General features: G+C 35.4%; 1 protein-coding gene across 1 annotated transcript in view; it reads left to right on the forward strand.

Moving 5' to 3' along the window:
- BAZ2B (bromodomain adjacent to zinc finger domain 2B) overlaps positions 1–17,655 on the forward strand; it is a 358,773-nt gene that overhangs the window by 241,936 nt on the left and 99,182 nt on the right. Inside the window, 1 exon segment of the mRNA XM_043993621.1 lies at positions 15,724–15,934. Coding sequence (XP_043849556.1) covers positions 15,724–15,934 — 211 coding nt within the window.

The following is a 17,655-nucleotide window of genomic DNA, read 5'->3' on the forward strand; positions in this document are numbered from 1 at the left end:
AAACAACCACCCCCACAAAATTAACTGGATATCTCACTTATCTTACTTTGACCTTCCAAATATTTAGCCCCCAGAAATTATGAGTAGTTTCCTCAGGATATACTAGCAAACTTCTCAATGTTAATTTCCCTTAGAGAGAGACAGTGTCCTGGAAAGTTACATTAGTCTTGGAGTCAGAAGAAAGGGTTTTAAATTTGACTTTTATACTTTCTAGTTGTGTGGCTATGGGCAAATAACTTGATCTTTGAGTCTTTGGGAAAGAAAATAACATTTTTACTACCTATTTCACAGGGTTGCAGAGAAATCACTTTGTAAAGCTTTATGCATGATATAAATATAAATCATTATCAGGTGGCCCCCTCAGGTAAAAGGATTTTATAGCAACCAGCTTTCTGGAGCTGCAGAACAGTGGAAGTCACTCAGAGAGGTCTCCTCCATCCATAAGAGAAGTACTCTTCCAAGTCTACCATACTGCACTACTTTCTCCCATCTCCCTATCCTTGTAGTTTTTGGTAGGTTTTTGTTTTGTTTTGCAGGGATGAGAGGTATAGTGGGAGGAAGAAGGACATCATGATGATGGGTTAAATTGTCCATTGCTCACTACATGGAAAGACATCTACCATGAATGCAGTGGGATTTGGCAGCCTTCCAGCTGTCCTACCCTTTTAAAGTAATCTCTAACTTCCATTCCATTGTTTTACCAGGGCTAGACAAAAAGCAATGAATCGGGAAGTAAACGTAAAGGAACAAATTATATAAGGACTTTCTTTGCATAATCTATGAGGAAATTGTTAATGACACAATTTACTTTTCTTCAATTATCTTCTATATGGATCTTCTTTAAAAAATGCTACCTAGAGGTGGAGCCAGGTGGAGTATGGACACAACTGAACTCTCCCAATATTCCCCTCTAAACAACTTTAAAATAATGTCTCAAATCAAATTTTGGAGCAGCAAATCCAGCCAAAGGTAAAAGGAGACATTTTTTTCAGCTTAAGACAACTTAGGAGGTCTGCAGAAAAGGTCTGTAACAGCAGTGGGCCTTGGAGGTGGTTGTGAGAGCAGTAAGCAATAGTAGCTGCTGCTTTTAGAACTCTCATCCCAAAGATGGTAAGGGGGTTAGAGAACTGGTCAGAATAATATTATAGGGGACTCTGTTAGCACTGGGTGCAACTGGTACTGATTGGCAACTCTACTGCCCATAAGCAGTCCTGAGTAGAGAGGCACACATGTTATTGGTCACAAGGAAGCAGGGGTCCTGATCACAGTTCTATGGTACAGAGGAGTGCTTGTGGTTTCAAGAAAACAGAAGACCTGGTCATAGTTCCAGGACCAAGAGGAATACTAGTACTTATGACTGCTGAGGAGCAGGGGCCCTTCCTCAATAAAGAATAGAGTGGAGATTACGAGAGTAGTGACCATACCTTGGAAGCACCAAAAACTTACAGAGCCCCTCAAACTCTGAAAACAGCAGTGCAAAAAAAAGTATTAAGCTTGGCACAGTGCCTCCCCATCCCCAGGTAAGCTGAGCCCAACTTTAACATAAAATTCAAAGTGAAGAAATAGGCTGGGGAAATGAGTTAACAACAACAACAACAAAAAAGGAACATGACTATAAAAAGTTTCTAGAGAGATAGGGAATACCAAGACATAAATTTATAAGAAGATGATAATGTGAAAACAGCTACCCCCCCCAAAAGAAAAAACCTCAAAGAAAAATGCTGATTCCATCCAAGTCCAGCAAGAATTCCTGAATGAGTAAAAGAGAGTGATAAAGGAAAAATTGGGAAAAGAAACGACTGAAACAAGAAAATTATGAAAAGATAATTAACAGCTTGGTAAAAGAGGCACAAAAATTATGGAAGAAAAATAACACCTTAAAAAACAAAATTGACCTAATGATTAAAAAAAATAGGCACAAAAATTGACTGAAGAACTTATTTAAAAAGGAGGTACAAAAATTGACTGAAGAAAAAAAAATTCCTTAAAAAGCATAATTGGCCAAATGGAAAAAGAGGTACAAGAGCTTACTAAAGAAAATAATCCCTTAAAAATTAGAATTGGGAAAGTAGAAGGTAATCATTCCATGAAGCTTCAAGAAATAATAAAAAAATAAAAAGAATGTTAAGTAGAAGAAAATATGAAATATCTTATTGGAAAAACAACTGATGTAGAAAATCAAGGAAAGATAATTTAAGAATTATTGAAATGATGAGAAGAATGCTCAGCAAAAAACCTGAAAGGACTTAGCTATTCTAGGCAATACAATGATACAAGAAAATTCTGAAGGACCTATGATGAAAAATGCTATCTATCCCTAGAGAAAGAAGTAATGGTGCCTAAATGAAGATTGAGTAATACTTTTTAAACTTTATTGTTCTAGGGTTTTTGTTTTTGTTTTGGTCTGTCTTTTTTAATAACATGGCTAATATGGAAATGTATTGCATTACTGAACATGTATAATCTATGTCAAAGGCAAATTGTTTGCCTTCTAAAGGAGGGGTGTGGGGAGGGAGGAAGGGAAAGAATATGGAACTCAACATTTTGAAAAAGAATGTTAAAAAATTTTGTTTGCATGTAATCGAGAAAAACATAATAAAAATTCAATGTAAACTGAAAAAAAGAATTATTGCGCTGACAACCATGATTTCCAAAAGAGACTTGATATTATATATCAAGAAATTGTAAAGGAAAACTGCCCTACTATCTTAGGTGCAGAAGGAAAAAACAGAAATTGAAAAAATCCTGAAAGAGATACCAAAGTGAAAAACCCCAGGAATTAGTATAGCCAAATTCCAGAGCTCCCAGGTCAAGGAGAAAATATTGCAACTAGTCAGAAAGAAACAATGCAAATATCATGGAGCTACAGTCAGGACCACATAAGATTAAGCAGCTTCCACATTAAAGGAACAGAGGGCTTGGAATATGATATTCCAGAAGACAAAGGAGCAACAATAACCCACCCAGCAAAACTGAGTATAATCCTTCATGGGGAAATGGATATTTAATGAAATAGAGGATTTCCAAGGCTTCTTGATGAAAAGAACAGAACTGAATAGAAAATTTGACATTCAAACAGAAGACTCAAAAGAAGAATAAAAAGGTAAACATGAAAGAATAATAATTAAAGACTCAATAAAGTTAAATTGTTTACATTCCTATATGGAAATAGCATACAGGTAACTCCTAAGAACTTTCTCATCAGAACGGTTAGAAGGCTGCAGAGAGGACATAGATTTAAGTAGATTATGTTGAAATGTTCCCTGCTAAAAATGTAGAGGTTAGAAAGATCAATGCAGTGGTAAAAAGGGGAAGGGAGAGGCAGAATGGGGAAAATCTTCTCATATAAAAGAGGCTTTGTAGTGAAGTGGAGGGGGATAGCAAGCAATGCTTAAACCTCACTCTCATCAGAATTGGTTCAAAGAGGGAAGAATATATATATGCATACTCAGTTGGATATAGAAATCTATTCTACCTAGTAAGGAAATAGGAAGGGAAGGGGATAAGAGATATGATGGAGGGGGAAGGTGATAAAAAAAAAAGAAGGCAGATTAAGGGAGGCAGTAGTCAGAAGCAAAATAGACTTTTGAGGAAGGATATGAAAAAAAAGGATAAATGAAAGAAAATAGGATAAAGGGAAATACATAGTAGTTATAACTGTGCATGTGAATGGGGTGAGCTCACCCATAAAACAGAAGCAGATAGAATGGATTAGAAACATATACAAGAGACACACTTGAAACAGAAACACACAAAGTTAAAGTTAAGGACTGGAGAATAATCGATTATGCTTCAGCCAAAGTAAAAAAGACAGGAGTAGCAATCATAATCTCAGACAAAGCAAAAGCAAAAATAGACTGAATTAGTTGTTTAAATATTTTATTTTTTCCAATTACATGTAAAAATGATTTTAACCTTTGTTTTTTACAATTTTGAGTTCCAAATTCTCTCCTCCTTATTGAGAATGCAAGCAGTTTCATAAAGGTTATACATGTGCAGTCATGTAAAACATTTCCATATTAGTCATGGGCAAACAGACCCCAAGAAAAGAAAAAAAAACAACAGTATGCTCCAAACTATATACAGATTTCATTAGTTCTTTTTCTGGAGGTGAACAGCATTTTTCATCCTAGATCCTTCAGAATTTTCTTGGATCTTTGTACTGCTGAGAATGTCATTCACAGATGATCATTGTGCAGTATTGCTCTTGCTGTATACAATGTTCTGGTTCTTCTCACTTGGCTTTCTATCAGTTCACCTAAGTCCTTTCAGGTTTTTGGTTTGGTTTGGTGAGGGAATTGGAGTTAAGTGACTTGCTCAGGGTCACACAGCTAGTAAGTATCAAGTGTCTGAGGTCGAATTTGAACTCAGGTCCTCCTGAGTCCAGGGCCAGTGCTCTATCCACTGTGCCACCTAGCTGCCCCAGGTTTTTTTAAAAGTATCCTACCCATTATAATCTTATACCATACCTTGTTCAGCCATTCCCCAGTTGATGGACATCTCTCCAATTCTTTGCCACCACAAAAAGAGGTCCTATGAATATTTTTTGTCCATATAGTTCCTTTCCCCTTTTTCTGATCTCTTTGAGATACAAACCTAGTAGAGGTATTGCTAGGTCAAAGGGTATGTACAGTTTTGTAGCCCTTTGGACATAAATCCAAAGTGTTTTCCAGAATGGTTGGATCAAAACCAGACCTAATAAAAAGAGATAAACTAGGAAGCTATATATGCTAAAAGGTATCATAGACAATGACTTACTATAGAAATTTTTACAGCAAGTTACTCTGATAAAAGTATCATTTCTCAAATACATAGGTAACTGCGTCAAATTTATAAAAATAAATGCCATTCCCCAATTGATCAGTGGTCAAAGGATATGAACAGGCAGTTTTCAGAAGAAGAAATCGAAGTTTTCTATAGTCATGTGAAAACATGCTCTAAATCACTTTTGATTAGAGAAATGAAAGTTAAAACAACTTTGAGGTACCACTTCACACCTGTCAGAAATGATAATGCTGGAGGGGATGAGGGAAAAATAAGTATGCTAATGAACTTTTGGTAGAGTGTCGTACTGGTCCAACTGTTCTAGAGAACAATCTGGAACTATGGAACTTTGCCCAAAGGGCTATAAATCTGTACATACCCTTTGATCCAGCAACTACTAAGTATGTACTGGAAAGAGATCAAATAACAATGAAAAAGGACCTATATGTACAAAAATATTTATGACAGCACCTTTTTTGTTTTGTTTTGTTTTTCTTTTTCTTTTTTGGGGTGGAGGGGCTTGTGGGGCAATGAGGGTTAAGTGCCTTGCCCAAGGTCACACAGCTAGTGTCAAGTGTCTGAGGCCGAATTTGAACTCAAGTCCTCCTGAATCCAGGGCCAGTGCTTTATCCACTGCGCCTCCTAGCTGCCTCCAACAGTACCTTTTGTGATGGCAAAGAATTGCACATCAAGGGTATGCTCATCAATTGTGGAATACGCGAACAAGTTGTGGCATGATTTTGATGGAGTACTATTGTTCTATACGAAATAATGAGGGGGTGGTTTCAGAAAATCATGGGAAGACCTATATGAACTGATGCAAAGTGAAGTGAGAAGAACTGGGAAATCATTGTGCATAATAACAGCCATGTTGTAATGATGATTAACTGTGAAAGACTTGACTACTCTGATCAATAGAATGGTCCAGGTCAGTTCCAAAGGACCCAAATGGCAAAATGTTATCAACCTCCAGAGAGAGAACTGATAAACTCTGAGTGCAAATTGAAGTATGTACTTTTTTGCTGTATGTAAATGAGTTTTGCATGATTTCACATGTATAATTGATCTAATATTGTGTGCCTTTTCAGTGATGGAAGAGTGGGAGGGAGGGAGGGAGGGATAGAATTTGGAAGTCAAAATTTAAAAATACAAGTGTCACATATAAATAAATAGATAAATAGATTATATAAATATTCCTATTTAGGTTTATCCTAATTTAATTTGAAACTTTAAAATAAAGTACTACTGACACTTAGCTATCAAAATTTACGGTATTGCAGAGCATCATTCCATACAATTCACATGCAGTATTGGATTTAAGAAAGCATTTAGGGATTTAAAATCAGTGCATATTACTATTGGAGGATTAAATATTTAATTTTACTTTAAAGCAACTCATGCTGTCATGGCTTAGGGGCCATTATATTCTACCCAAAATATGGCTTACTAGTGCCTCACACTTTCATTTAATTGCCATTACCTTTTCCCTTTATATTGAGTACCCCTATAGAAGACACAGCGCTTTTTTCCCTATTCATGCTCCCTGGAAACATCTCACCCTCCTTCTTAGGTGTTTAAAAAGGGATTATTACAAAGAGACAGGCAGCTATGTGGTGTAGTGGATAGAATGTGAGGCTTGGAGTCAGGAAAATCTGAGTTCAAATCTGGCCCCAGAAATTTACTAACTTTGTGACCTTGGGCAAGTCACTTAGTCCTGTTTGCCTCAGTTTCATCTTCTATAAAATGAGCTGGAGAAGGAAATGGCAAATCACTCCAATATCTTTGCCGAGAAAATCCCAAATGAGGTTGTGAAGAGTCAGTCAGACATGAGTGAAACAACTGAAGAACAACAACAGAGACATTATCATATAGTGGATGATGAACTGACCTTGTGGTCAGGGAAACTTGCATTCAGGTCTTTTCTCTCTCTGAGTCATAATGACTCTTATGGCCCTGGATAAGTCATGTAAATTCACAGTATTTTAGGGAATCCCTAAAACTATAATTTGTAGAGAAGATGCCAACTAGCTTTGGTAGAGGCACATTCCTCACTGGGAGTTCCCTATATCATTGAAATCATAAGTCCAGGTCCTGTTATAGGAAAATTATAGGAAATTTTAGGGAGATAGAAATAACTGGAAAAAAATAATGTTACAAAGTTCAAATGTAGTTAATTCATACTTATAGTCTGCTTTCTTTTTAGAAGGCTCCACTTTTAACTTTGTTTCTATAAGAAAGCCTACTATATGTTAAAACACTTCGCATACTTGGGTCAACAAATTTGGTCCAACAAAGCTGTGGGTAGGTATGTTGGTCTCTGTTTAGAATATACTTCCACAATTTTTAATTCTGGATATAGAAACCTAGTTCCCTTTTCCCATTCCTCACATAAGTTTTCAGATCTTCCAGGAGTTTGGGATTTCTTTTATTACCCTGTTATTCCCTTGCAGTGACATTTGGGGAAGCAATATTTTGTCCTCTATGGAAAAGAAAGACCTTTCCTAGTGACATCTCCAAAAATTCTCTTTGTGGTTCAGGTTACCTGCCTTCATTTGGCATGCCTAACTCATGTGTATTTTTGGAAGTCTTGTTAATTTATCCACTTGGAAGTTCCCCTGCTTTTCTTCTTGATCAATCTTCTCTGTCCTAGTTGATCTGAATAGCCTTTCTGTAGCCATCGTAGACTGACCCTGGTCTTATTTTAAATTGGTTTTTCATCTTATGATGCTAGATCATAGTCTGTGTTCCTTTCATTCATGAGCTCTTTTGGTCCAAGTCAGCATCTATTTCTTTCCCAGCTCTGATTCTACTATGTATCATTTTCACTTCCCATTTGAAACTGCTACCCTCTGGTGTTCCTCCAACAGGAATTCCGTTTTCAGTCTCCATACTGCTCATTCACTGATAAAGCTGGAAGAACAAATGAGTTCTAGGCTCAGTCAACATTGCAGAGTGATTCTTTATCTGAGCTTTAAGCTGCAGATTTATGTCTCAGGTCTCACCTCTCGAAAGCGGCTGCATTATTGATTCTTACATTCACAGAAATCAAAGAAAGCAGAGCATATATTAACCACACCATTAACAGAGAAGGAGAAGGGAGTATTTATATATAGCATCTATTATGTGCCAGGCACTCTGCTAAGCAGCTTTTCATATATCATATTTGATCCTAACAACAGCCCTGAGAGGTAGGTGATGTTTTTCCTACTTTACAGATGAGGAAACTAAAGCATGTAGAGCTTAACTGACTTGCCCAGGGTCACACAACTGGTAAGTGTCTAAAGTCAGATTTGAATTCGGGTCTTCCTGGATCCAGGCCTGGTGCTCTGTCCACTGCACCACCTAGCTGCCCATAAGGTGAGCACAATTGAGTATCTAGAAGTTAAAGAATGTCATCGTGATAGTTTCTAGTTTAAATATGCTTGATCATCCTTATCATTAGCTGCCTAATGTCAACTATATATTTTACCCATGAGAGAAAATCTAATAGTTCTTATAAATGCTTTTGTTTTTTGTTTTTGCGGGGCAATGAGAGTTAAGTAACTTGCTCAGGGTCACACAGCTAGTAAGTGTTAAGTGTCTAAGGTTGGATTTTAACTCAGGTCCTCCTGAATTCAAGGCCAGTGCTTTATCCGCTGTGCCACCTAGCTGTCCCTGTTCTTATAAATTCTAAATAGATTTTAAATAATTTTTGGTAATTGAACTTTAACCTACTAATAACAATTAGATGTCTTGAACTAAATGTTCCTTAATATTTTTATGACTTCCCAGAACATGACCCATCCCACCCCTGTTGCCCATCCCTACCATCTACCACTACCCTACATGTGTTATCTCCCTCAATATAATAATAAGCTTCTCAAAAGTAAGAACTGTTTCAATTTTGTGTCTTCTACATTTGTATCCCCAGAAATTAACAAAGTATATGGTACATAATAAGCACTTAACAAATGCATATATGAGTATTTGAGATATAGCAACTATTTGTTCAATCTCACTCTTGCCATTCCTTTAATGTGCAAGAGATTGTGAATTCCATGGTCATTACTTAAAACACTGATTTCATAATTTTGAAAGTATATAATTTGTATTACATTGACTTAACACTGCTTTATTTTGGCCAAAGAAAGTCTTGCATTATCTTAATTTTTATATACCTAATATTTGAGGAGATTCTTGAAGGTTTCATTTTGCTCTATGAGGTCAAGACTTTCCTTGATACATTCACTAATTATTCTCATAAAGGTTTCATGGAAATGAGAAAGTAGGAATATGGGTTCTTGGTAATGATAATTTTCATACATTTATACAGTGTCCCCAAACTCTTAATGCTGTTTACACTTACTTGAAGCTTAACTGTACAACACATTAATGTCTGCAAAACACTTGCTTTATACCAAACCTGTGAGGTAAGTGAAACCAAAGAGAGGTCAAGTTGAAAGCTATTGCTATTCTTTCAGATACTTTTTTGGATGTTAGTGTTGTCCATAATTTTTTTTCTCATAATTTGGCACAGCATCATAGGATTAGAAGCTAGAAGGGACTGTAGAAGTTATTTAATCTAACCTATTATTTCATTATTTTATGACTGAGGAAACTGAGGACAGGGCTGAAGTTACTTATTCATGGTCACACAGGTAGTTAATTTGAAGAGTCAGCATTTCATCCCTGGTCCTCTGACTTTAGATCCAGTGTTCCTCTCTTATACTTCGAGCATCTTATTCTCTTTCAGATAGATAGTTGAAAATCAGACCCTTAATGCTGTAGTAGGCTTGATCCAGATGCTCTTCATATAGTCCATTTCTACTTCTTCATGTGGGATATTGGGTACTAAGGTGTTCACTTCTGTGGAAGATTTTTCCACTTTCAGTAGCTAAATGCTGGGGGGCAGCTAGGTGGTACAGTGGATAGAGTACTGGTCCTCGAGTCAGGAGGACCTGAGTTCAAATCCGGCCTCAGATACTTGACACTTACTAGCTGTGTCACCTTGGGCAAGTCACTTAACCCTCATTGCCCCCAAAACAAACAAACAAACAAAAAACCAGAAGTGCTGGCATGTGTCTTCCATATGTTTTCGTTCTGTTTTATCTGTAGAGTTGATCTCATTTACATCTCATGGCAAATTGTCTATAAATTTTTTATAGATGGGCATAATTACTAGTCCCAATTTTGTAAGGCACCACTACTCTGAATCTTCATCCATACTCCTGCAGTATCATCTAAATAAGTTTATAGTCTAAAATGGTGCTGTCCTTGGCTATCATATCTGCATAGCAATGAAATCATCTGATTGTTTTCTGAAGCAGTTTCTGGATTCCTTTCTTCTCCTTGTTTTGGAGGTTGCCTTACATTGTTTAAACCTCTGTCAGAAGTGATGATAGTACACGTTGATGCCTTTTCTTTAATCTGGTTTTCAGTTTTTGAAGTCGGCAGTTGACACTGAACCCCCTTATTTCTGGTCCTCAGAACCTTTCTCCTAGACTATTTGCAGAAACCTAGCTGGTTTCCCTGCTTCTAATTTCTACCCTGTCAACCCCATCTTCTACATAACTGCCAAATGGATTTTTCTCAAGGATAGGTCTGACTGCATCACTTCTTTATTCATTAAATTCCAGAAGCTTCCCTACAACCTTTAGAATGAAATGCAAATTCCTCTATTTGACTTTTGAAGCCCTCACAACTCCAGCCCACATAATTAGTCTCATTATACATTATTCTGAGGCAGCTAGGTGGTGCAGTAGATTGAGCACTGGGCCTGGAGTTAGGAAAACCTGAGTTCAAGTCCAGCCTCAGACACTTAGTAGCTGTGTGACCCTGGGCAAGTACCTTAACCATGTTTGCTTTAGTTCCTCATCTGTAAAATTAGCTGGAGAAGGAAACAACAAAGCACTCCAATATTTTTGCCAAGAAAACCTCAAATGGGGTCACAAAGAATCAGAGATGACAGAAACTACTCAAAACAACATACATTATTCTTCTTCGTGCAATTTCTGTGGTCCAGCCAAAATGGTCATTTTGTTATTTCTCTCACATGGCACCCCATCTTCCTTCTCAGTGCCTTTAAGTAGTTGTTCCTAATACCTATAACACAATTGCTCCTGCTCTCTGCCTCATAGAATACTTTATTTCCTTCAAGACCCAAATCAAATTCCTCATCCTACAAGAAAGCTTTCCTAACCCACCCAGTTGGCTAATGCTGTAATTCCCAAAGTAACCTTTTATTTATTTTGTACTCTTTATATACTTTTACAAGTATGTATTGCCTTCCCAGATGGAGTGTAAGCTTCCTGAGGGCCAGAACTATTTGATTTTTGTCTTTGGATCCCTAGTATCTTAACAAAGTACCTAGCATGTAGTAGGTGCTTAATAAATGCTTTTTGATTGATTGAAATGACTCACATGTCTCTAACCTCTTTATTTCCTCTCTTTTAATATGTGTGTGATGTTGTCTGGTGTTCACCAAATGCACTGCCTTCTAGTTCTCTTTAATAAAGTATTCATGATTTATAGGCTTGAAACATCTAACCCTACAAACATTTTGTCCTATTCATTATTTAATGATGCATCATGTTTTCCAATGTTGTTTTCACTTTCCTCTTCCACCTGTGATGTGGCAGCTTGGAGTAGTGAATAGAGTGTTGGCTAGACTTGGAGTGAGGAAGACTTGGGTTTACGTACTGACAGTATGTAGTAATGTGAGTCTCAGACAACTTTCTAAGACTATATTGTAGATTAGTGAAGAGAGTTCCCATTGTATTAAAGTCATTGGTTACCATTGTATATATTTTCTTGGACTGGAGGATCTTTTCAAGTTCTTATAGAATTTATATATATATATATATATATATGTTCACACTCCAGATAAATATAATACTTTAATTATCTTAAGTTTAAAATAATCAGGTTGTCTACACTTATTAGGAAACATTCTAGTTAAATATAGATTGCAGACAGCATAACTATGTGATCTTCACTATAAGAAAGAGATCTTTCCTTTGGATGTCTAAATCCATTTAAGAAGTTTGTTCAAATATATTTCTGAATTGTAGGCTTTATTGCTTCTGCTTTTTCTTAATAATGAATTAATAATTAACAATAATTCTTAATTATTTCTCTTAGTGATTAGTAGTATTAATAAAAATTCATAAATTGGCATTTAAACAAAATTGCTTTGAGTAGACTAATTGCCTTATGGAACTAGAAAGTTCTTTAAAGAATAGTTTAACAGCTCTACTTTACACCTTAAGAAATAGTCCCAGTGTGGCTAATTGAATTTCCCAAGCGATGTAAGGAGTGATTGGCAGAGGGGAGGATAGATTTCTGGTCTCTTAATTCGTTGTTCTTTCCACTGTAACATAATGTCTTCTTGTCAAATTGATTGGGAGTTGAAGAATGCAGTGTTTCATATTCCCAGAACTCAATGTAATCCACCCAGTCCTGCTACATCTATGATAGGAGGTACTGTAGTATAATGGGGGAAAATTATAACGTTGGAGTTAGAAAACCTTGGTTCAAGTTCCAAAGCTTTCATTTACCACTTTGTAATCTTAGGCAGGTCCCTTCACTTCTCTAGTCACCAACTGCCTCATCTATAAGTTAAGAGGGTTCAAATAGATGGATCCCATCTGGCTCTTTGATCATGATGATTCTTTCTGCTAGTGAGAGGATGTGCATGCTTAGCTGACCAAGTTGTGGAATAATGTGAGCCCTCCTTACATTTAACTGCAAATTTAGAGGAAGAATGATAATACTGATAATGGTTTGCATCTTATGATTTGTCAGCTTTTTGGTCATTGGATAAAGATCATATTTAGAATGCCAATAATAAAGTTATAGATTTCTAGACAACCTAAGAACTTGAGGGTGCTTCTACCTTTTCTGCCATTTTGTCAATACCAGAATAATCAGGGAGGGCTACACAGAACCAAGCTCCATCTTGCATATTCGTTGCTTTGTGGGTTGCCTCAGTGTTGAGGCTCTTTGTACTTAAATTCTTTTCTGGTTTTGTCAAACCTGATAGATTTTACATTCCTCTGTCATAGTCTTCAAGAGCCCAGGGTCACCTTCATGCCCTAATGAAACAGCAGAAGTGGACCTTTTGTGGGAGAATTGTTTTTAAATAAAAAGTAAATTATGTCTAAAGTCAAAGACATTTTGAATATTCTTATGGTTCAATGTAATATTTCATTTAATTTTTGGAGAAATTTTATGAAGTTTCTCAGAAATATAAAAATATGTTGCATAAATTTCAAATCAAGGAATATATCTTAATGATTAGAGAATGTCAGAAATACTGAAGAACTGTTTCAGAGAAAGGATATTAAATACAGTTTAAGCATCCCCCAAAAATTATTGAAGCAAAATGTTAGCACGTCATATATGTAATAGATCATTATATAACATTATCAAGAAAATAATAGGAATGAAGTATTATGAAGAGAGGAAAAGATTGAATTAAATTTATTTATTTATTTACAAAATTCTAAATGATCTCCCCTTTTTAAATTAAAAAAATGTTTCCTTTAACATAGGTAGACTTGCAAACCTGTTTATGTTTTAAGTTAATTGGAAAAGCCAATTTTCTCATGTATTTCCCTATACCAGATTTGACAAATAGAATCTAAAAAAAAAAGTTCTGTATGACCACCAGGTACAAGAAATTTTACTTTGGACTAGGGATTTGTTTTTCTCAAAGAACTTTACCAAAATTATGAAATAAAACATTTTTCTCTCTACTGTCATTCCTCATCTCTTTTTCATCCAGCTTACCAAAATGAATGTGTGTTGTTGATCAAAGCAGCCAAATTAGTAGTACTAGAAGGGTTGAAAGCTAAACATTTATTTCAAAATGGACATCTTTTGAGATATAGATTAATTTCTTGCATATCCTTGAAAAACTAGAAGCATTGTAGTTCAATAGAATTTTTACATTTCTGAGATAAAAAATTTTGGATTTATTCTTAATTTTGTGAACTCTCTGGTTTGCTCATCTTCCCCTTCCCCTCTCTCTTCTTTTCTAGAATTGGGGTTTGGGCTTTTTGTATTCCATTTATGATGTTTTTAGTCAGAAGAAACTGTGTATAATTAATATAGAGTATTGAATTTTTAAGTGCTAAGGGTGAAATTCAAAGCAATGTACAGCTTCATGATTTGACTGAAAAATTGTTTGTGCTTATTTTCAGTTTTTGCCATAGCTGGCTTTTTCCTATTGGTTTGCTAGCTGGGTAAAATATAACTTTGTACAAAATTGTATCTCTGAAAAAGGAAGTGGCTTCCAATAGCTCCTTTAAAACTTGGCCTAAAATTGATTTTATTATTAATAAAGTAGTTTTAAAGTGGAATGTAGATTGGTTTACAGTCTGTTTTATTGGGCTCTTTCTTCTACTCCAAGCACCACAAATGTCACTTTTATATTTTTCAATTTATGTGATGCATGCTGCCTTGGTACCTAAGTGCATGATACAAAAATGAAAACCTAAACTAATCAAAAGCTTCCCATCCTGGGGAGCATAAAACTGTTGTGATGGCTTACCTCTCAGGGCTTTATAGCCTCAAAATGCCTTTGGTACAACAACTGTTCATATTGACTTTATTTTAAGTTCAGGTAAAGAATTCTTATGTTCAGAATTCATTTCATTTTGTCTTCTGAAATTGAAAATTAATGAAAAGAATCAGTGTAGAGATTGTCTTAATATATAGGCATAACTGGATTAATTGGTGTTTGGCTTTGCACAGTCCTTTGCCTAGCAGAGTCTTTGATGGGTTTTCATCAGTATGTAATGGTTCACTCTGGAAATAACTCTGTCATTTTCTAAATCACTTACTTTAAAAAAACAAAAAACAAACAACCTTAGATTAAGGGAGTGACTTACCTATCATTAGCATAGGTAGATCAAACAACTACCCATACCTGATTAATGACAAAGGAGAACACTCAAAATGAAGTCTCTTCCATGTCAGCTAAATGAAAGCTATGCCAAATTTGAAATACAGAGTAGCAATAGTGATCTCTATTCAAAGGTAGATATAAGGCTTATAGAAAATTTAAAAGTCTGTAAAAATTTTCCTTTTTCAGTGATGCTTTTCATAGTCAGTTGCTTAAAGTGTAACCTAAGAGTTCAAGATTGCTTTTAAATTCAGATTTGCTTAAATAAATTTATGTCGTCCAGAGGCTTTATAGTATACTTATTTTAAATAAAACATCAACAAAAGAATTAGTTCCTTCAAAAAAAATGATCATCATAAGCTTCTCAGTCTAGGAGAAAAAAACAAGTAAAATCATAAAAAGTCTTCTTGAAAATATCACCTCCCCTTTGTCTGAGCACTTTACTTTTTCAGGTTTTGTCCTTGTTTTATGCCAACATGAGAACAGAAAACGATGGATGAGAAAAATAATTCACATTCCTCTGATATGTAAATAAGCTATTGATATATTTGTTTTTGTTGAAGCTTACAAAGTATGAGAAAACAAACACTAGGGAGGTTGTCTTTCACAATATTGTAGTTCCTAAACTCCAGTAGAGTGGTTCCTAAACCACTCTTCCTTTAACTTTCAGTTCAACTGGTAAGCCAGAATCTTCCTAGTCACCATAATCCTTTAACATTATTGATGTGTTTGAACAGCCAGTGCTACTGATTCTCTGACAGTAATCACACTGTTGACAACCTGCAGCAAATCAATTCAACCAGAAGTTACCTTCACGGTGTTTGGGGAATTTATTTAAATAATACATGTAAGCAGACTCCAAAATCAGAAATAATTATGTATGATCTGAAATATAAATTGTGTAAAATTGTTTCCAGTTGTGTACATTTGAAAATTTCTATGAAATTACCCTATCTCTGTCAACTAGCTGAATTTTCTATACTTAGACATATTGCTATTTTTTTTACCTAAATAGAATGGTATGTTATGTTCATTTTGTTCATCATATAATTATGTAAAATATTAATTAAAAGGGAATGCAGTGGTGTCTTCTGAAGGAAGAGGAAGTCATCCCCCGAATCAGGGCAATGGAAGGTCGTAGAGGACGACCACCCAATCCAGACAGACAGCGTGCTAGAGAGGAATCCAGAATGAGAAGGCGCAAAGGTCGACCTCCAAATGTTGGCAGCAGTGAATTTCTTGATAATACAGATGCCAAACTCTTAAGGAAGCTGCAAGCCCAAGGTAAGAAATATAGTATGTATGACTGAAATTTTAATTTAGTATGTGTGAAAAGTTATCTACTGTTTGAAGGCAAGTATTTTTTATATCTTTAGTATATTTTGTATGCGTGTGAGCCAGACTTGGGAATATGAACTTAGCTCTACATCCACCTCTCCTTAGGGTGCTACTTCTAGTTTCCAAAGAGTGGAGAATGTGGAAGAGAACAAAACAATGGGAAAATAAGGATTACCTACTAGTAACTGGAGTTCTTTGATTGGGTAATTGGGTAATCTCCTATTAAGAGCCATTCTCACAAACACACCCTGCCTTGTGTATTTAGAATATGTGTCCCAGCCATATAATCCAAATTACAGAGTTGGGGGTCAAGCTGCTATGGCTTGCACAGGGAGGGAATCGACCAGCACTTGGCACATGCTACAAGGCACGTGCCAACCTTCTGGAAATTCTCATTTCAACAGCTCCCGATTCCTTGAGGTGGCACATGTGAATAATTCCAATATCTATGGATCTGTGGAGTAAATTTTCAGTCAGAGAACTCCCATTACTGGTAAGTAACCCAGTCTTTTAGTTTGGATTCTTGTCTAGTCCTCTAAATTAGTTTTATTTGAGCTTTTACAGGTAGTTTTATAATCATAATTACAAGGCACACCTTTTCTATCATTTTTTTATAATGTCCAAGTAGCCCAAGAGCAGAATCAAGAAGTATTTTAAGTGCATCGAGGCTATTTCTCTGTAACTAGTGCCTTCTTATCAAGCTGAAAAAGCTCATAACAATATCAGATCTAGTTATGATTCTAAATGACCTGTAATGGCTATTATGATAAAGGAGAAGTTTCCATGTCATCCCTGACATATAAAAAGCTAACTGAAATGGGATTTTAATACTCAACCATCAGAAAAATACTAAAGGTTTCTGATTACACATATAAATGTTCTCATAGGTACAAATATGTACAATCTACATAGTATATATACACATGTGTATATGCATTGAGGTTTTATACCTAAAATTGAAATGATCATGAGAAATAATCTTCCACCCCCTAATGAAAACCAGAATGTTGAGGGAGCCTTTAAAAAAAAATCCTTTTAAAAAAATTCTCAGTACATTTTATAGCATGGACTACTACATTTTCTTCTACCTATTGCACTAGTATAGTAGTTTTATCACCTTATTTATATTTTTAAAAAATTATTTTAAGAAGGCATATGCCTTAACAAGTACTAGTACAAGTTAAAATTAATTCTTTTTCAAATATAAATGAATGGTAAGTGTAGACTTTAGTTTCCCCTAATGTAATTAAGCAACTGAATATTATGAAGGATGTGTGAAAGGATGGATGGTGTGTATTGATGTTTGCATAAACTGTATTATGAGAACTTAAGATGTGTCACTGCTTGAAATATGGATGGACTTTGCCATTTCTGCTTAATATGCCTATGTGATATTATTATTGTTAAGCATTTAAATGATGCTATTAGATAATTAGAATAATTTTATTCTTAAAATTGAAACAAAAAGTATTAGAGTACAAACATGTGTTGCATTGTCCTTCATCATCGCATTGTAGAGTGTCTTACAAATCCCTTATTTGTATTCTTCATTATCCTTGTAAAATATGTATGATGATGTTTGTTTAATGCTTTTTTGGTAAGAATTAAATTTTAAGCAGCATTTAACACTGTTAAATTTTCCTCCTTGCCACTTTGTTCTAGTTTGG

The sequence above is a fragment of the Dromiciops gliroides genome, chromosome 3 (genome assembly GCF_019393635.1).
Source record: "Dromiciops gliroides isolate mDroGli1 chromosome 3, mDroGli1.pri, whole genome shotgun sequence".
NCBI classification, from domain to species: domain Eukaryota; kingdom Metazoa; phylum Chordata; class Mammalia; order Microbiotheria; family Microbiotheriidae; genus Dromiciops; species Dromiciops gliroides.